This window comes from Pyrus communis, chromosome 17 (genome assembly GCF_041283825.1).
Source record: "Pyrus communis isolate YQ-2024b chromosome 17, ASM4128382v1, whole genome shotgun sequence".
NCBI lineage: Eukaryota > Viridiplantae > Streptophyta > Magnoliopsida > Rosales > Rosaceae > Pyrus > Pyrus communis.
This window is the reverse complement of record NC_142581.1, coordinates 1,044,412-1,064,963: the sequence shown is the minus strand read 5'-3', so window position 1 is coordinate 1,064,963 and position 20,552 is coordinate 1,044,412. Positions and strand designations below refer to the sequence as shown.

Below are 20,552 nucleotides of genomic sequence, written 5' to 3'. Positions count from 1 at the left end.
TAAAAACTTTCATTTTACACAGTTTTGAATTCGATTCTCTACTTTTATAGTATCGCTCCAATTGTATTAAATAAGGAAAGATTTTTTTTTTTTTTTTGATAAAATAGTGCTAATTTGTCAATTACTTAAGGTGATATCCAACTGAGTTGTCCGAGTTAGTGTGTTGTGTTCATTTTTCTTTTTTTTTGGAAACTTGTGTTCATTTTTCTTAGGTGTAATGAGTTATGTTTGTCCCAAATATCTAATACGATACGAAGGGAACTTCAACTTGCCTTGGTTTCAAGTGAACAAAAATCTCGAAACCAAACTTGTACGCCGACACAACTATGGCTTCAATTTTCAGTGGCCATGGAAAACCTAACATGGTAGAAATAGGGATGGGCAACGGTTATAGCGGGCGGGTAACCGCGGTTATTTACTCATAACCGTTTATATTCATACTCGCATTACCCTGTTGGGTAATTGTATAAACGGTTATACCTATAACCATAACCGTTTATAAACGATTATCCATACCCATAACTGTGTACCCATTTAATCATAACCATTTACCCATTTAACTATAACCATAACCATTTACTCGTTTTTGAACCCGTTTATCATATTTTTACTCATTTAGCCATTTTTCACTTGTCTACATGTTTTTTTTTTTTTTCAACAACTTGAAAATTACGAAAGAAAAATTTGTCATAACTTTCGTTTTCTGACAATTAAACACCGTTAGAAGTACATGCATGCATTTCCCTATTTTAATCATTTAAGTCTTCATACAATTCCAATAATTGAAATAATAACTTACGAACGATATTTTTTTGTTACACCCAAGCAAGTCTTTAATTATTAATACATATGATTACGAAGTAAAACTTCCAAAAATAAAAAGTAGTCATTATCTTGAATACTAGATGATTCAAAACTCCAAAGTAAGAAACAAAAATAAAGATTAATTTTTACCACATTCAAAGACAGTAAACAGCCGCATCAAGCCAAATCTTTTTGGTAATATGAGCAAAGAATCTTGCATTGTAGAAAGCAAGCGGGAAAACAAAGGTGTCGACTGTCTATATAAATTAGCTAAGAAGAAAACCAACAGCACAACCATCTTGCATTTATTTCCTCTTCGTATATATTTTCCTACGCTTGCAAATCGTTGACGGCGAGATGTGAGACGGGTAGCTAGGAAGGAAGAAGACGAAGCGGAAGAACGGCGGGGTGGGGAAGGAGAGGGTCCGGACTAGAGGAAGGGGAGAGAGAGAGCCTGCTTCTAAAACCCTCAAAATCCTACAATAATTTTTTTTTTAATTTTTACATATATTAAATTAAATGGGTAAATATATATCCGTATGATTGTGGATAATACCTATAACCATCAATTTAAATTTTACGAATAAACGGTTATACCATAACCATAACCTTGAATTTTAAATGAGCAGGTAACCGCGGTTACCCAAATCCATGGGTAATTTGCCCATCCCTAGGTAGAAGCCATCATCAATGACATGGTTTCAGCAGGCATCGAGCCAACTGTTGTCACATACAATGCCATTATCAGTGGGTTTGCAAGAAACGGTTTTAGCAGTGCTGCATACGAATGGTTTGACCGCATGAAAGCTCAGAACATCCCTCCAAACCATGTCACATACGAAATGATGATTGAGGCTCTCGCAAACGAAGGGAAGCCGACACTTGCATATGAGCTATATTTGAGAGCTCGAACTCAGCGCCTTGCCCTCTCTTCAAAAGCTTATGACACAGTGGTTCAGTCCTCACTGGAATCCGGAGCTAACATTGATGTAATACTCTTAGGCGAACGGCCACCAGAGAGAAAGGGGAATGTGCAAGGCAGAAACACTTCCAGCCAAGTTTCTTAAAGGTTCAGAAGTTTCATACTCCCAAGAGATGCAAAAACATTTGTAGCGAGGAAATATACGCTGTAAAGACACCAAATAACGAGGTATTCGTTACCACGAAGTATGAAGTTTCTGTTGCTTTTTGTTCATTCGTCTCTGTATACTTCCTATGATTGCATTGCAACAAATACACTCAACTCGTAAAAAATTCAGTTCGTTTTCTACTTACAATGCGGATAAACTTCTCCTTGTGTCGAAAACTGTAATGCTAGAGAGATGACATTGGTAAACATGGTCTTGCTAGCATTTTGCGTGCAGCAAATTAGAGATTTGAATATAGTAATTTAGATTAGATGCTAATTAATCATCATCTTGAAGTGCGAGAAGGATTATATGGTGGAAACCTTTACAACCCTTCCAGGAATATGTGGTGGAAGTTAATTAGAAGATTAATATCTGGATTCCATTGTATTTAAAGTACAAAGAATATAAAAAAGATAATATTTTGTATACAACGCTGGATCATCTGAACCAGAGTTGAGATCCTCTCACGACTTCACCGTGCAAAGTTTAAGGATCAGCAAATCTGGATCGTTCAAGAGAAATAAATTCGGATTCTTGGTTTGTGGGAGGGGGCCATCAAAATGAGTTAATGGGGTCGTCGAATTCAATTTGAGTGATTCGGTTTGTTGATTTATAGACCTTGAACAATGAAATCTGAAAAGGATCTCAACTCATCTAACCATATCTTGTAGAAAACTTTAACGAAAAATTCCGAGTACTGGTAACTAAAGTATAAGTAGGAATCATGTTTGTCCACTAATTTGGTGTATCCCACTTCACTATTATGCTGCCTCCCTTCCTTCGGCTTCCTTAAAGCAGGGCCTGACGTTTCTTTTTGGTAAAATGACATCTTGCATTTGAGTATATATGTGATGAATTATTTTATTTTATTTTTCTCGTTGGCAAATTGCTTTAAATTACTGTCTTTTAATGGACTTTACACTATGTTTGGATGAGGGAAATAAACTTGAAATTTAGGTAAAAATCAAAATTTATAAATTGACATGCACCAATTCCCTTGTTTGAATTTATAAACATAAAAATTTAGAATTTCCGCATGAAAAAAAACTTGGGATTTAGAACCATCAATTCCCAAGTTTAAATTCCATGTAAATAGGTGTCATTTCCCAATTTTTGTGATTTAGAGTTTAAAAATGACAAATTCCGTATTCAATTCCATTGTTCTTTTAGGTTTATCAAACCAGAAAATTCACAAATTCTAGAAAATAAAATTTCGTCATTTCAATTTCCATCATTTTAAAATTTCTTAGTAATTTTAAATTTCTTCATCCAAACGTAGTGTTATCCTTATTCTTTATAAGAAATAAGAATTAATCTAACTTGGCAATCAGAACAATGTTCAGTCGCAGATCCAGGATTTGAATTTTAGAGATCTCAGTGTTAAATACAAGTTTTTTTTAGATAGGAACAGAGTGCGAACTACGCAAAAAATAAAAATTAGTTTATCCACTTGGCAGGCTTGTTGTGCAGATGTCAACAGACACGGACATATGCCGAAACAATCTGATGAGTGATATAGAAAGAAGTTATCAAGTGTTATCGATGCAACATGTCGAGATATGCCTAGCATGCATTACATCAAACGTTTAGTAGGCACGAAGGACCCGTACCAATCATTCAACGGGTCCTGAAAAGACCTTGACAAATATATTTTCTAGACTCGAGTGGTCCTAAGACCACCTTGGTCCCTATTTCCATCTGCTCCTGACAACATTCTCTCTTTTTGTTTTGTTTTTTTTTTTTTTTTTTTTTTTTTTAAACTCAAGTTCGAGTCTGATTCCATCTAGTCTGGATAAATTGTTGTAAATTATCGTTCATATTAAAGTTAGTTATAAATTTCTTTCTTTTTATTGCATCGTTAACAAATGCTACCAAGTGAAGAAATTTTTTGATTCGGTTAATGGATCACATCATAACGTCATAGTGATATGTAGGTTTTCAATACGAATTTATGAAACCCGCATCTGTGTACATGTGATTAGATGCGTAACATAATGTACCGGGTGGGCCAAAGAATTTCTTCATTAATCAAGTTGTTTTTCCCGGAATCAAGATGTTTGCACCGTCATAGGAAGTAGTAAGAATTGGACACTTGAGAATTAAGCAATCTGCAGATAAGTCCATATCATCTAAAACTCCTACGTTGGCAACGACCAACGACCAACCACCTAGATCCTATGTTGGAACGCAAAAGCAACTGAAATATTGACCGACGCATATTGTCATGTCTTAGCCGCTGTACTCGTTATTTTATTGGGCCATGGATCCTATGATCTACAAATCTAGACCATTGAAATTTAAGTCAATGGTTACAAACAGAGATCCACTTTAAAAGTTATAATAAATTTAACTGTTAATCAAATTTCAATGATCTGGATTGATAAATCCCTAGAATTAGGATGCATAGATCCTGAAAGAATCCATGTCCATTTTATTTGATGTCGCAACTGAGTCCCCAATTGAAGGGTCCCCAGTTGGAGTGTCGATGTCGCAATTGGGTCCCCAATTGAAGGGTCCCCAGTTGGAGTGTCGACAAGAGACACTTGGTTATGAGAGAGCTCTAATAGGCGCTTATCCGTTTTAAAAGAGAGTACTGAATTGCAAAGGAAAATTCTTTTAGTGGACACATCTGATCACATGCTTTTGAGTGTGTGGAGCATGGTAGATTAGAGGCTGTCTAAAAAATTGATCAAATCTGTAAAAGTATTGTTTTGATTTTGATTATTTCAAAATTATTTAAATCGGAAAATGTTCTCATATATATTATGGGGCGAACTTGTGAAACCAATTTTGTTATGTAACTTTTTAAGCACGTTTTTATAGAGTTTAGTTCGTAATGTATTTTAACTATTCAAACCGTTTATATTTTAGTGTGATATATTTATGCTAAGAATATAACTCAACAATATGAGCAACTTATCAAGATGATATTGATGTAATGGTGGCATGATACTTGTAGCTCCGTTAAAAACTTTCATTTTACAGAGTTTTGAATTCGATTCTCTACTTTTCTAGTATCGCTCCACTTGTATTAAATAAGGAAAGAGAGTTTTTTTTTTTTTTTTTTTTTTGATAAAATAGTGCTAATTTGTCAATTACTTAATGTAATATCCAACTGAGTTGTCCGAGTTAGTGTGTTGTGTTCATTTTTCTTTTTTTTTTTTGGGAAACTTGTGCTCGTTTTTCTTTGGTGTAATGAGTTATGTTTGTCCCAAATATCCAATACGATCGAAGGGAACCTCAACTTGCTTTGGTTTCAAGTGACCAAAAATCTCGGAACCAAACTTGTACGCCGACACAACTATGGCTTCAATTTTCAGTGGCCATGGAAAACCTAACATGGTAGAAATAGGGATGGACAACGGTTATGGCGAGCTGGTAACCGTGTTTATTTACCCATAATCATTTATGTTAATACTTGCATAATCGTTTATCAGTTAGGTAATTGCATAAACGGTTATACCCATAACCATAGCCGTTTATAAACGGTTATCCATACCCATAACCGTGCACCCATTTAATCATAACCATTTACCCGTTTATCATTTTTTTACCCATTTACCCATTTTTTCACCCGTCTACATGTTTTTTTTTTTTTGTTTTTTTAACAACTTGAAAATTACGAAAGAAAAATTTGTTATAATTTTCATTTTCTGACAATTAAACACCGTTATAGGTACATGCATGCATTTCCCTATTTTAATCATTTAAGTCTTCATACAATTCCAATAATTGAAATAATAATTTACGAACGATATTTTTTTGCTACACCCAAGTAAGTTTTTACATATAATACATATGATTGCAAAGTAAACCTTCCAAAAACAAAAAATAGTTATTATCTTGAATACTAGTTGATTCAAAGCTCCAAAGTAAAAAACAAAAATAAAGATTAATTTTTACCACATTCAAGAAGAGTAAACAGCAGCATCAAGCCAAATCTTTTTGGTAATATGAGCAAGGAATCTTGCATTGTAGAAAGCAAGCGGGAAAACAAAGGTGTCCACCGTCTATATAAACTAGCAAGGAAGAAAACCAACAGCACAACCATCTTGCATTTATTTCCTCTTCATATATACTTTCCTACGCTTGCAAATCGGCGACAGCGAGATGTGAGACGGGTCGCAGGTGTTGGATAGTGGCCAAATTAGGCTAGGAAACAAAACAATATTGATGAGGGAACATCATGATGAGGATTATGTTTCCTTGTTTTGTGGCTTGTTTTGTGGCTTACTTTGCTCCTTATTTTGTGGCTTTTTCAAAGCCATAATTATTTGGCTAGGTATTAAAAGGAACGGATGGAGGAAGGGAAATCATCCAAGGAAGAGATGTAAAGCATCCAAAGAGATGGTGAGAGCATTTGGCTCTACCATGGGTAAGGGTGAGAAATCAAGAGAGTTAGAGTGAAAGATCTCTTGTGAAAGAACTCTTGGGGTAGAGTGAGGCTCTTGGGAAAATTCTGTGAGTGGGTGTACAAGGGATATGGGATTGGGTTATGTCGATTTAACTCATGTGTAACTTGTACTGTTTTTTCTCATAGTGAAGAGCAATATCTCTCCGAGGACGTAGGCATGTTTTTGCCGAACCTCGTAAATTTCTCGGTGTCTTTATTTCTTGTATTTTATTTTGTTCAACTGTGTGTGATTTTGGTGAGGTTGTAATCTGAATCTCGGTTCCGCACTAACGAACGGGTCAAGGCACAACAATTGGTATCAGAGCATCGTTGGGGGCTTTGGTTTGTTGGAGGTCCAGATTTGTTGTTCACCATGGAATTTTCAGTTGAGCAGTTTAAATGGAGAGGCGGTTTTGCTCTTGGTCAAGGAGAGTAATGGAAGCCTGAATAAATGGAAGCCGTGTTTAGGGATGCTTGGATCAACTGCGAAAGTTGATGTTGAGGAAGAAGACAAAGGCCTCTTTCTTCTTACCTCACTTTCAGATTTGTACGAGAACCTTGTGAAACTTTACTGCAAGGAAAGAAACAGTAAGTTTGGAGCAGGTGCAAGCTTCTTTGGTGTGGAATGATACACACAAGAGACCATGGATGATGGTGGGCACAAGACTGCTTAAGCTATTCAAGGTTGAAATCGTGGAAGAAAATTGGAAAGAGGATCTGAGAGAGACAGCAGGTTCGGATCCGGTTCCGGAGGCAAGGGTCCACAGTGCTACGGGTGCAAGGCCGGGTTAGCAAGTTTGTGGTGGAAGACTTTGAGTATGCCCTCTAGGTACTCGAAGCAACACTTCTCCTGGTGATGTTTAGTCTCAAGTGTTGCAGGGGTTTTGCAGCAGGTGGAGCTATGGGATTCACAGGTGATGAGAAGGTCCTGAGGTAGGAGGAAGTGTGAGGAATGTTTGTCTGGCTCGACGGGTGTTGTTGGAAATGGGTGCACTAACAAGTTTCCAAGTTGCAGACAATGAAGAGGAGGAAAACCTGCTGGAGGAGACGAGGATGTGTCGAGATCCTGTTTGAAGCTAAATGTTTTTTTTTGCTTGCAGTAGCTGCACATGCATTGGCAGTGACTGAATCGGAACAGGACCAACGAGGTTGATTCAGAGTGTGCATGCTGGTATGTAAGGCCAATGGACTTTGGTACAATTTGGCCAAGGTGGAGATTGTTGGATAGTGGCCAAATTAGGTTAGGAAACAAAACAATATTGATGAGGGAACATCATGATGAGGATTATGTTTCCTTGTTTTGTGGCTTGTTTTGTGGCTTACTTTGCTCCTTATTTTGTGGCTTTTTCAAAGCCATAATTATTTGGCTAGGTATTAAAAGGAACGGATGGAGGAAGGGAAATCATCCAAGGAAGAGATGTAAAGCATCCAAAGAGATGGTGAGAGCATTTGGCTCTACCATGGGTAAGGGTGAGAAATCAAGAGAGTTAGAGTGAAAGATCTCTTGTGAAAGAACTCTTGGGGTAGAGTGAGGCTCTTGGGAAAATTCTGTGAGTGGGTGTACAAGGGATATGGGATTGGGTTATGTCGATTTAACTTATGTGTAACTTGTACTGTTTTTTCTCATAGTGAAGAGCAATATCTCTCCGAGGACGTAGGCATGTTTTTGCCGAACCTCGTAAATTTCTCGGTGTCTTTATTTCTTGTATTTTATTTTGTTCAATTGTGTGTGATTTTGGTGAGGTTATAATCTGAATCTCGGTTCCGCACTAACGAACGGGCCAAGGCACAACAGCAGGTCGCTAGGAAGGAAAAAGACGAAGTGAAAGAGCGGGTAACCGCGGTTACCCAAATTCATGAGTATTTTGTCCATCCCTAGGTAGAAACCATCGTCAATGACATGGTTTCAGCAGGCATCGAGCCAACTGTTGTCACATACAATGCCATTATCAGTGGGTTTGCAAGAAACGGTTTTAGCAGTGCTGCATACGAATGGTTTGACCGAATGAAAGCTCAGAACATCCCTCCAAACCATGTCACATACGAAATGATGATTGAGGCTCTCGCAAACGAAGGGAAGCCGAGACTTGCATATGAGCTATATTTGAGAGCTCGAACTCAGCGCCTTGCCCTCTCTTCAAAAGCTTATGACACAGTGGTTCAGTCCTCACTAGAATCCGGAGCTAACATTGATGTAAGACTCTTAGGCGAACGGCCACCAGAGAGAAAGGGGAATATGCAAGGCAGAAACACTTCCAGCCAAGTTTCTTAAAGGTTCAGAAGTTTCACAACTCCCAAGAGATGCAAAAACATCTGTAGCGAGGAAATATACGCTGTAAAGACACAAAACAATGAGGTATTCGTTACTACGAAATATGAAGTTTCTGTTGCTTTTTGTTCATTCGTCTCTGTATACTTCCCATGAATGCATTGCAACAAATACACCCAACTCGTAAAAAATTCAGTTCGTTTTCTACTTACAATGCGGATAAACTTCTCCTTGTGTCGGAAACTGTAATGCTAGAGAGATGACATTGGTAAACATGGTCTTGCTAGCATTTTTCATGCGGGGTAGGATTCTCTTCTCTCCTATTCTCTGTTAGAACCAATTCAAACGTCAAGTGTATATTATATAACAATTTGCACAGTTTTATTTCAAATATAAAACCTCAACGACAAATACACTATATTAAAACATAAACACGTAATGAGATTATATATAAAATCATAAATCACTGACTTGTTGCTGATGATAGAGACTTGCAGAACTTGTTGCTGATGATAGAGGCTTGCAGAAGCAATCTCCTAAGACAGAAATTCGTCCCTACTTCAGTGCAGCAGTTCTATGGATGTCTATCTTGCAGGATACAACTATCTGATCCAAGTTCTTGCACTCGAACTTGGATTCTTGGCGAATCAGTTGTGTGGTTCTCAGTGAATATATGGAGGAATGAATCTGGAATAAAAATTGATTCTCGTTTCTGATTCTATTGCCATATATATAATGGCATAATTTGAACTTATCCAACCTATCAGTTTTTAAAAAGAAAACCGAATGCAACTGTTCAATCAATTAAAAAAACTGAACGTAACTGTTCAATCAGTTTTATCCTTTCGGAAAAAACTGAATCAAAAAAATCAAAAACGTAACTTGTGTTTTTCGTCCATCCGAGCCCCAAAGGCCCAAGGCCCATCTTTGACAATTAATATATACACCCAAACCCTCCAACTCTAAGGCCCAAGGTTCATGGCTTTGGCCCAATTCAATTCAAACTATAAGTGAGTGAACTCACTTATAAAGAGTTAGTGTAAAGGGTGTATGGGCAATGTGGGACTGGCAGTCCCACATAACACAAGTAAGTTCCAACATTCTCATTCCCTTCCCTCCCTTCCTGTCATACATTGCTTTTTGTCTTATTGTCTATATAAAAAAATTAATATAAGATGTTAACGTAGCTTAACTGTGATCGTTCACATAGGAGGGGAGAGAGATTAGGAGGAGAGAAAATCCTCCTCCTTTGCATGCAGCAAATTATATATTTGAATATAGTAATATAGATTAGATGCTAATTAATCATCATCTTGAAGTGCCAGAAGGAATATATGGTGGAAACCTTTACAACCTTTCCAGGAATATGTGGTGGAAGTTAATTAAGATTAATATCTGGATTCCATTGTATTTAAAGTACAAAGAATATAAAAAAGATAATATTCGTATTTAAAGTACGAAGAATATAAAAAAGATAAGATTTTGTATACAATGCTGGATCATCTGGATTCTCTCACGACTTCACCATGCAGAGTCTAAGGATTAGCAAATCTGGACCGTCAAGAGAAGGAGATTCGAATCTTTGGTTTGTGGGAGGGGGCCATCAAAATAAGTTAATGGGGCTGTCGATTTCAATTTGAGTGGTCCGGTTTGTTAATTCATGGACTTTTCATCGTTTGGTACACGGGACGGGATAGAACGCAGTGAGACGAGGCGTTATGTCCCATGTTTGGTGTGCCAATTTGACTGGAATGCGTCATCTCGTGAAACAAATTTTAGCCATTTTTTGTTTCCACCTTACCCCTTGGAACAACTTGTTCCAGGCCACGGGACACAAATTTATAATTTTTTGGACAACAATACCCCTTCTCTTTTTCATTATTCCACTGTCTACCCTCCCTCTCTCTCTCGTAGCCTCCCTTTCTTCTACCCTCTCTCTCTCCTGTAGCCTCATCCTCCTCCACCACAAACCCAGCAACCCAACTATGGCTAACCCAAACCCAGCTTCTTCCCGCCGCCTTCCTCCTTGCTAGTCCCATGACAAGATCGTCGCCCGCGACGCCCAAGACTCTCATAGCAAAGAGGAGACCAAGGCCGTCATTGATGATGTCGAAGCTCCTCCATTGCCGCCGGTTTAGTCCCTCCGCACTCCACCTTCTTCTTCAACGTTGCATAAATTGATTGAAATGAATTTGCAAATCCGACGAAGCCTCTGTAAATTGAAAAAAAAAAAAAAAAAAAAAAACCAATTTGGGATTTTTCTGTGTTTGGTTTTATTTTTTTTGTTTTTTAAACATCAACATAATCTTAACTATCATTGCACCCGAAGAAAATATAAGTCAATTTGGATGAGGCATGCCTACCCAATCCTAGAGGAGTTCAATTAAACACCAAAACCTAAGTTATGTCAACTTAATTTCAAAGCCAAATCACGGAGGAGGGCAAGCTCCGACTTGAGATCCTTGAGCTGGGCCAAAAGGTGAGGTTTTGTCTTGTGCCTCTGCTCATGTACCTTGATTCTCGCCATTGCTGCTGCGGGGTGTACGAGCTCTGCAACGGCGGCTTTCTCTTTAGCTTGATGGGAAAATGAAACCCTAAACTATTGGTTTGAAGAGAAAGAAATATGGGTTTGAATTTAAGAGAAAGAAAATGAAATGAAGAGAAAGTATGAGTTTGATTTACTGAGTTTGATTTTTACTGGGATCAATTTGGGCATGCAAAGAACAAGAAACATATGGGCGAAGAGAAAGTAGAGAGACAGGGGAGAGAGAGAGTCAAATAAAAAGGGTAAGTTAGTCATTTAATCTCGTTCTGTCTTGTTCCATCTTGCGCGTACCAAATATAACGCGAAATCTTTGTCATGTCCCGTTCCGTCTCATTCATCTCGTTCTGTCCCGTCTGCGTACCAGACGGTACCTTACGGTATAAGGTAGGAATCATGTTTGTCCACTATTTTGGTGTATCCCACCACTTCACTATTATGCTGCCTCCTTTCCGTTGGCTTCCTTAAAGCAGTGGCTGACGTTTCTTTTTGGTAAAATGACATCTTGCATTTGATTATGTATGTGATGGATTATTTTATTTTATTTTTCTCGTTGGCAAATTGCTTTAAATTACTACGTCTTTTAATGGAATTTATCCTTATTCTTTATAAGAAAAAAGAATTAATCTAACTTGGCAATTAGAACAATGTTCAGTTGCGGGTTTAGGATTTGAATTTTAGAGATCTTAGTATTAAATACAAGTTTTTTTTGGATAGAAACAGAGTGCGAACATCACAAATAATAAAAATCAGTTTATCCACTTGGCGAGCTTGTTGTGAAGATATCAACATACACAAACATATGCCGAAATAATCTAATGAGTGATATAGAAAGAATTTGTTGAGTGTTGTTGACACAACATGTCGAGATATGTCCACATGCATTACATCAAACGTTTAGTAGGCACACAAATGATCTGTACCAATCATTCAACGAGTCCTAAAAAGACCTTGACAAATATATTTTTATCTAGACTCGAGTGGTCCTAAGACCACCTTGGTCCCCATTTCCATCTACTCCGGACAACATTCTTTTTTTTTTTTTTTTTTTACTCAAGTTCGAGTCTAATTCCATCTAGTTTAGATAGATTGTTGTAAATTATCGTTCATATTAAAGTTGGTTATAAACTTCTTTATTTTTATTGCATCGTTAACAAATGCTACCAAGTAAAGAAATTTTTTGATTCGGCCAGTGAATCACGACCTAACATCATAGTGACATGTATGTTTCCAAGACGAAACCCGCCTCCTTGTACGTGTGATTAGATGGGTAACATAATCTACCTGGTGGACCAAAGAATTTCTTCATTAAGCAAGTTGTTTTTCGCAGGGTCAAGATGTTTGCACCGTCATAGGAAGTAGTAAGAATTGGATGCTTGAGAATTAAGCAATCTGTAGATAAGTCCACATCATTTAAACTCCTACGTTGGCAACGACCAACCGCCTAGAAATATCACCTTCCGACGTTGGAACGCAAAAGCAACTGAAATATTGACAGATGCGTGTTGTCATATCTAAGTCGCTGTCTTCGTTATTTTATTGGATGTTGCAATCTGTGCCCTCCTATTTTTGTAGTCACGGTTAAACCACGTCAATATTTTATATTACTATTTATTTTTGTTTTGTTATCTTTATAAAAAAAATATAAAATATTTACATGCCTTAACCGTGACCATACAAATAAGAGGACATGGGAGGACACGGAAAGTGGGAGGGCAGAGAATCTGCCTCCCAATTTAATGGGATCTGTTGGAATGTCGACACGAAGAGATTTTTTAGTAAGATTGAAACACAGAGTAATATACTGCATGTTAAAATAGAAATGGTGAGATATGTGTGTTAAAAATTTTAAAAATTTTAAAAATATAGTTTTTACTATTTTTATAAAAACATGTGATGTACTATCTATGTTCCGATCAAAAAACAAATTTCTCGTCGACAAGAGACCCTTGGTTATGAGAGAACTCTAATAGGATCTTATCCGTTTTAAAAGAGAGTACTGAATTGCAAGGAAAATTCTTGTAGTGGACACATCTGATCTGATCGCATGCCTTTGAGCGTGTGGAGCCTGGTAGATCGGAGGCTTTCTAAAAAAAATTGATCAAATCTGTAGAAGTATTGTTTTGGTTTTGATTATTTCAAAATTATTTAAGTCGGAAAATGTTCTCAAATATATTATAGGACGAATTTGTAAAACCAATTTTTTTATTTAACTTTTTACGCACGTTTTTGTAGAGTTTAGTTCATAATGTATATTTAACTATTCGAACCGTTTATATTTTAGCGTGATATATTTGTGTTAAGAATATAACTCAACAATATGGGCAACTTATCAAGATGATATTGATGTAATGACGACACAAGACTTGTAGCTCTGTTAAAAACTTTCATTTTACACGGTTTTAAATTCGATACGCTACTTTTTTTGATATCCGCTTGTATTAAATAAGGAAAGAGAACGAAAAAAAATTACAATTTGATAAAATAGTGATAATTTGTCAATTACTTAAGGTGATATCCAACTGAGTTGTCCGAGTTAGTGTGTTGTGTTCATTTTTCTTTGGTGTAATGAGTTGTGTTTGTCCCAAATGTCCAATACGATACGAAGGGAACCTCAACTTGCTTTGGTTTCAAGTGAACAAAAATCTCGAAGGTAAAATATGGCTAAAGCATCCTCCTCCTTCAGTTCCTCATCCTGATTCCTGGACACCATTCGCAACCCTCCCGCCACTTCGAAACGTTTCTCAGCCGCCTTCATATCGTTTCACAAATTACAGACCCCATGTGATTGTTTGTTATTTAAAGTTCATATTTTTGAACTCCAACGTTCAAAAATCCAAACTTGAAGCCAGAAGAAGGGTAAATCACAGATTTTGAGTAAGTTTCTGACATGGGTTCTCAACTTTTCACTTTTGGTGAACTGGGTGTGTGGTTTATTGGTGTTTTTTCACTGTTTCGGTCAGTAAGACTGGTTTTTTTTTTTTTTTTTTCTCTTTCCGCCTGCAGGTTGGAATGGGAGTGTGAGATGGGTTTTTGTTGATGCGTGAAGATCTGGTTTTGTGTGGAGGACTGAGGAGTAAGGAGGAAGATGGAACCTCCAAGGGGTGTTTTGGCTACTCTCTGGAACTTCATCTGCTTTCTTCCTTACTTCATTGGCCTTCTGATCCTTGGCAGCATTAAAGGTAAATAAAAAACTGATTGTGTGGTTGTTTTATGTAATAAATTCTGAGTTTTAATGGGAAATTGATAACTCTTGAAACTTTTATGTTGTTATTTTCATGAAAGTTTACAACTTGGGTTCTTGATTTTCATTTCCCATTTGTCGAATCGATGTTTTCTGCTGGTTCCGGGCTTAGCAGTTGTTTTGGCTACTCTTTGGATACTTTTCGAATGTTGCTTTGAGAAATTTGAAATCGGCTTTCAATCTTGAAATGGTTTGTTCATGTTGATATTAGGAGTTGATTGATTAGTTAAGAGGCATTGCTTGAAAGAGTATGATATAAGGAAGGCATTTTAAACCTAATATCCAAATATTGTTTCAGGTATCGTTTTATGCCCGTTGATATGCCTTATCATGACAGTCGGAAACACCGGTATCATACTCGGTCTTTGGCCAATACACTTTGTCTGGACCTATTATTGCGTTTTGAGGTGCGTCCCTTGGCCTCTATCTTCAAATTTCTATGTTTCATAGTTATCTCTCTCTCTTGAATCTCTTTCTCATGTCGTGTTAAAGCAATAAAACACTAAGAATAACTTCCCCGCGATTCTTCTTTTTATATATCTGTATATATATATTTTTTCAGATCTAAGAGATTAGGGCCAGTACTGAAGATCGTCATCTGCTTATGTGTACTACCTACCGTCTTGATCGTGTGGCCAGTGGTCGGGATTGTTGGTAGTATTGTGGGTGGAGCAGCATTTGGCTTTTTTTCTCCGATAATGGAAACTTTTCAAGCTGTTGGAGAAGGGAAGACCGATCAATTGTACCACTGCTTTTATGTATGTCTCCAATTTTCATGTTGTCTCATAATTATTTTGTTCTTGTTCCTTGCCGCTCGTTCTGTTCTTGTTGCCTCCGTGACAGAGATTCATCCTTCACAACATTTTTCAGGATGGAACTTGGAGCACTGTCAAAGGGTGCTTCACTATTGTGAGGGATAACAGGGATGTATGTTACTACACTTACTTCTCAATTATGGATGACCTGCAACACGGAGGTCCTCCGGTCACAAAATATTATGAGATTAGGTATGTTGTCTTGTTCTGCCCAAAAACTACTGCTTGCTTATTTATGTTTCTATTAGAATATCAATCAGTCAAGTTAGCGATGAAGAAAGAATACGTGATAAGTGTCCTTAACAGTTCAGTTTCATTAATTTTTGCTCTTGTGGTCCAGCCGTTTTGTCTTTTTGTTAGACCTATTCATCATGATCCTTCTTTTCATCTGACCAGGAAGTTTTTCAACTTTCTTGCAGGCTGCTATATCTTCCTGGGGCTGTTATATTAGCGGCCCTTGGTTTCATGGTTGATATGCCAGTGATCTCATTTATTGCCCTATGCAAATGCCCGTACATGCTCTTCAAGGGGTGGCACCGTTTGTTTCATGACCTTATAGGTCGTGAAGGCCCTTTCTTGGAAACAATATGTGTTCCATTTGCGGGTCTTGCCATCCTACTCTGGCCGTTGGCTGTTGTTGGGGCAGTGTTGGGATCTATGGTGGCTAGTATCTTTCTTGGTGCTTACGCTGGAGTGATCGTTTATCAGGTTATTCATTGCTCATTTTTTTCTCTGACCTACTTGGTTGATGTAAGTTGCTTATATTCAGATTTTTTTTTTTGTGGTTAGGACATGAAATGTGTTTAGATTGATTGATTATGTTGTTCATAAGTATAGCTGGAGTCAAACACGTATGAAACTGGAGAAAATATATCAACATTTCCCCACTTGGAAACACAATAACTATGCATATCGGATAACACGATCTTGATACCAATTCAGAAGCGGAGATTTTTCTTATGTCCTTGTCACGTAGATTGCAAGTTTTAAGATATTTTATAAACTTTGTGTTACAGGAATCCTCAATTTGGTCCGGGCTTTGCTATATCGTTGCATCACTGGCCATATATGATGAACACAGCAATGACATCCTTGACATGCCAGAAGGATCCTGCTTTCCAAGGTTCTAGTCAGCACTCTATACTCTAAAGTTCTGATATGGGGGTGTCTTGAACTTTGTCATTATGTAATAGATTTCTTGTAATGACAGGCCAAAGTACCGAAAGAAGGCTGAATTGCTCCGGACCAACTCTCTCACAACCTCTTTCTCAAGGCCCGGCTCTTTTCGAAGTGCTCCCTCCCACTCAGCTTCATTCACTGGTCCTATCATTGAATTGAAGCCCCTTGAGGTACTCTGTGTCTATTATCTGGATGCGTTTGATGATGCGTGGGCAAAAGTATACGGTTTTGAGTTCTGAAAGAACATCCTATTTAGTTCATGGTTTCGGTGCTCATTGAACAACTTTCTTGGCCTGTGTAGTTCATTGATACCTTATTTAAGGAGTGTAAACACCATGGTCAAATATTGGTTGCTGACGGAACTATTACGCTTCAAGACCTTGAAGACGCCAAGTCCAGTCAAGGCAACAGAGTCATTAGCATTGGCTTACCAGCATATTGCCTTCTTCAGACACTCCTGCGATCCGCAAAAGCCAATTCACCGGGAATATTGTTAAGTGAGTCGAATTCTTTTTTCCCTCTCCAGTTAACTTAACAGACCAAATAAACACTTAATTTGATATACGTACTTACTATTAATTTTTATACGTGATTGATGCAGGTGACAATGTTACCGAGATAACTAGCACAAACAGACCAAAAGAAAAATTTTTTGATTGGTTTTTCAATCCGCTGTTGATCATCAAGGACCAGATAAAAGCAGAAAACCTTTCCGAAGCAGAAGAGGCTTACCTTTGCAAATTAGTTCTGCTGACTGGGGATCCTTTGAGGTTGAAACAATCGAACATTGGCACACCACCGGAATCAGAGCGTAAACAGGCTGAACTTGATGCATTGGCTCGAAGGTACTGATGCATTTTTTCTTGTATAACAGGATCTGATTTTTCCCATTTCACTTTTATGATTTGTCCAACTTATCCTGTCATGCAGACTCCAAGGTATCACTAAATCTATCTCGAGGTATCCAACTTTCAGGCGCCGATTTGAGAATCTTGTCGACGCCATCTCCAATGATCTTGCACCGAATAGTAACGGTAGCAGCAAATCGAGCAATGGACCTAGAACAGTTCCGAGGTCAAAGAGCGCCTTTGCCCAGCTCTTCAGCCAGAAATCCTTTAGTTTTAGCAACGCAAGCAACCATGGGACTGATCCAGAGTCACGGCTAGTTGTAAGGGACGTGACAATCACATAGTGAATATTGTGTTATAAGTAGTTTTGTTTTTAGAGATCTCCTTGTTCATTCTGCAAAGATTTAGCTTCTTGTTCATTGTTCATATACCGTTTGAACGTATTTTCGAGTGTACGTATACATATACAAATGTAGTTTTCAATGTACTGTCATTTGGAAGTGTTTTTAAAATGATTGAAAGTGCTTTTAAAGAAAATGTTTTTGGGTTCCAAAAACAGTTGAAGTGGTTTCTGGAAAAGCACATGAGTGCTGCGTTTTCAGGATTCACTAGTGCTTTTATTAAGGTTTGGTTCTAAAAGCTTTTTCGCTTAAAACACTTCAGTCATTTTAAAAGCATTTTTAGACGAGCAACCAAAACTTCATGTTCGAATTCATCCTCCTCCATATCTCCTATATTCCACGTAAACCTCCCACTAAGTGCTAGTGCAGTAACTAACTCTACCCCTCACTTCTATATTAACCACCCTTCCCACCTCACACCATCTCACACGTTGCAGCCAGTTTTTCCTCGCATAAACAATTTATCTCCTCGAGAGCCAAAAGAGCTTCTGACAAAAGCACTTCCCAAATGGCCAACTTCAACTGCAACATGGTTTATCTGTTTTCTCTGATGATGGTTTTCTTCTGGTTTGGTCATTTCTCGGCCTCCGCCTTTGAGTTCCAGGTTGGTGGATACAAAGACTGGGTTGTCCCTCCTGCCAACGACACCAAAATCTACAACGATTGGGCCTCCGAAAACCGTTTCCAAGTCGGCGACACCATCCGTAAGTACAAACGTCATTGCGTGCACAAAAATCCACTCCCATTACATCATACTAGTTTAGAATATCGCTTTTGTTTTGTTCTGTAGGCTTTATGTACACAATGAAACGCAAGTCAAAACTTCCTTCTAGTATATTAGAGTAGCTTAGAATACCCTTTTTGCTTTGTTGTTACATTGTTTTGGTTTTGTAGGTTGTAATTAACTTTTAAGTACACAAGAAAACATGAATCTTCCTCCTAATATATTAGAGTAATTGAGAATATTTCCTTGTCACGATTTTTTTGTTGGTTTTGCAGGCTTTCACTACAAGAAGGATTCGGTGATGGAGGTGACGGAGGCGGAGTACAAGAAGTGCAACTCGACTCGCCCCAACTTCTTCTCCAACACTGGAAACACCGTTTACACGTTCGACCACTCGGGCTCCTTCTACTTCATCAGTGGAGCCGCTGGACACTGCGAGCGGGGACAGCGCATGACAGTTAAGGTGATGGCGGCGGAGGAGGAGGACTCTCCGTCCGGGGGCGACGCCAAAAGATCTTCCGGTGCTGCAGTTTCCTCAGTTGGAGTTTTCAAGCATGTCCTTGTTCCGTTTGTTATGTCATATGCTGTTGCTTCTGTTATTTTCTAGTTTGATTGATTAAGTTTGTGGAATGTTGATTAGGATGTTGATTACTGGTTAGGGTTGTTAATTTGTAGTCTTGGATGTTGATTAATTAGGGTTTTTATTTCTGGGGTTTTGTTTAATGTTAAAACTATATTAATTTTCATTAAATTTTGTACGTATATCATCTGTTTTCTTTGATCACTAGCTTTTGTTTAATTTGTGACATAAATTAGGGCGGCTGCAAGCCAACAAGACTTTTCTCGTTTTGTAAGGATTAGAGGAATGTTTATCGTATGCAGTAATTACCTTGCTTGGCAAAGAGTCAGTTTCTATTGACTCAAACCCATGATTTTTCGGTCATAAAGGAATAACCTTTCCGTTGGACCAAGCCTCGCCCTCTTGTTTTATGATCAAATAGAGGAAAAGTAAAGTATAAAAAAGAAATATACTTCTCATTCAAATTACTTTGCCACCTTTCTTCCTACAATTTAAATATGTATTAATCTACACAAAAGTATGGGGGACATGGAAAATTAAGTGTTTAAACTTTAAACAAGGATTAATCATCAAAAGCGAGAGATAATTCAATTACAATACTCATATAATAACATTACAGATTCTCGAAACACCAAAGCGTGGAGATCTTCACAAACAGCAAAACCATTTTTTCTGCATTCAAATAAGAAGCAACCATTGATACAAAACCCCCGAGAGGAACGAATACGAAATACAATTAAAGTAACCAATTTCGTGGCAAACGTAGATTAGACAAGTTGGTTAGAGCAGTTTCCCGCCCTCGGCCCCTCGTAAACTAGAGTATAGTTCAACAAATTGAGATTGAATAATGTTGTTAAGTTAATTACCTCTTGGGGATATTGATTGTTTATTGATTTGGTTGAAGAGGGAGCCGGAGTCCCATTGTCAGCCGGCCCATTGGTCATCTTCTGATCTCTAGCTCTGGTAAATATCATAGTAAACCCTTCAGCTGATGCTGGGTTGTTCACATCCCACTCTCCAAATTTAGGCAAGGGCCGTCCCGTTTCCTGCTGCATAAAACACACACATGAAAAATTATTAAGTGTCACTGGTTGTATACGTTCATGTGGTTGTCCTTCTCAGCAACAATCATTGCGTTGAGAAGGACGGAATCGAGGCCAAAACATATAAACTCAGAAATGAAATGCAGATGCATAGGTTATGTGGATTACAAACTCACCGAGGCCATTCCCAGGAGGAGCGGCGTGCAAACGCGGAGATTCGGAGGAAAACGAGACTGGAAGAGAAGAAGAATGTCGAGAGAGAGGAGGCGTGAGTTGTATGTGATAAGGGAGGAAGAAAAGGAGATCGTAGCTAAAGCTTGAACCAATGCAAATGGATGGCATAAATTGTGACGTGAGTAGTTAGTAGTTAGCATGTAGTTGTTCTGTCCATTTGTTGCAAATTCTTAACAATAAAGTCAAATAACACGCCCCCCTTTATACTAACATAATCTTCCCTAACAACGTTTGAAGATTCTCGATTATGTTTAGGGATATATGCCGCTCTTTTATTTCTCACATCACGTGACTGTTAGTTATCTATTCTAAAATTAATATCCCCTCCCACTATTTTTAGCCTTTT

General features: G+C 37.9%; 2 protein-coding genes and 1 long non-coding RNA gene across 3 annotated transcripts; 2 read left to right on the top strand and 1 right to left on the bottom strand.

The window, feature by feature from the left end:
* Positions 1 to 94: 94 nt before the first annotated feature.
* Positions 95 to 17,761, top strand: LOC137708324 (putative membrane protein At3g27390). Its single transcript, XM_068447382.2, has 12 exons — positions 95 to 195; positions 13,679 to 14,015; positions 14,145 to 14,320; positions 14,681 to 14,789; positions 14,945 to 15,140; positions 15,253 to 15,389; positions 15,617 to 15,905; positions 16,214 to 16,320; positions 16,408 to 16,546; positions 16,678 to 16,873; positions 16,978 to 17,221; positions 17,307 to 17,761. Exons 3-12 carry the CDS (start codon positions 14,227 to 14,229, stop codon positions 17,566 to 17,568), a joined length of 1,773 nt encoding a protein of 590 aa, XP_068303483.2. The 5' UTR covers positions 95 to 195; positions 13,679 to 14,015; positions 14,145 to 14,226; the 3' UTR covers positions 17,569 to 17,761.
* Positions 17,762 to 17,902: 141 nt separating this feature from the next.
* LOC137708325 (early nodulin-like protein 21) lies at positions 17,903 to 19,111 on the top strand. The gene is made up of 2 exons (XM_068447383.2): positions 17,903 to 18,329; positions 18,625 to 19,111. Exons 1-2 carry the CDS (start codon positions 18,134 to 18,136, stop codon positions 18,954 to 18,956), a joined length of 528 nt encoding a protein of 175 aa, XP_068303484.2. The 5' UTR covers positions 17,903 to 18,133; the 3' UTR covers positions 18,957 to 19,111.
* Positions 19,112 to 19,365: 254 nt separating this feature from the next.
* On the bottom strand, positions 19,366 to 20,355 carry LOC137708326 (uncharacterized). The gene is made up of 3 exons (XR_011064775.2): positions 20,149 to 20,355; positions 19,796 to 19,978; positions 19,366 to 19,601 (listed from the first exon to the last, which is right to left on the bottom strand). It is a non-coding gene; the product is annotated as an uncharacterized LOC137708326 (long non-coding RNA).
* Positions 20,356 to 20,552: the final 197 nt, after the last annotated feature.

Excerpts from the sequence above, each read along its gene's own strand:
- LOC137708324 (XM_068447382.2), top strand. The coding sequence starts at position 14,227 with ATGGAACCTCCAAGGGGTGTTTTGGCTACTCTCTGGAACTTCATCTGC. Across the intron at positions 15,141-15,252 it reads AATTGTACCACTGCTTTTAT|GATGGAACTTGGAGCACTGT; the intron begins GTATGTCTCCAA and ends AACATTTTTCAG. Across the intron at positions 16,874-16,977 it reads TTCACCGGGAATATTGTTAA|GTGACAATGTTACCGAGATA; the intron begins GTGAGTCGAATT and ends TGATTGATGCAG.
- LOC137708325 (XM_068447383.2), top strand. The coding sequence starts at position 18,134 with ATGGCCAACTTCAACTGCAACATGGTTTATCTGTTTTCTCTGATGATG. Across the intron at positions 18,330-18,624 it reads CCAAGTCGGCGACACCATCC|GCTTTCACTACAAGAAGGAT; the intron begins GTAAGTACAAAC and ends TTGGTTTTGCAG.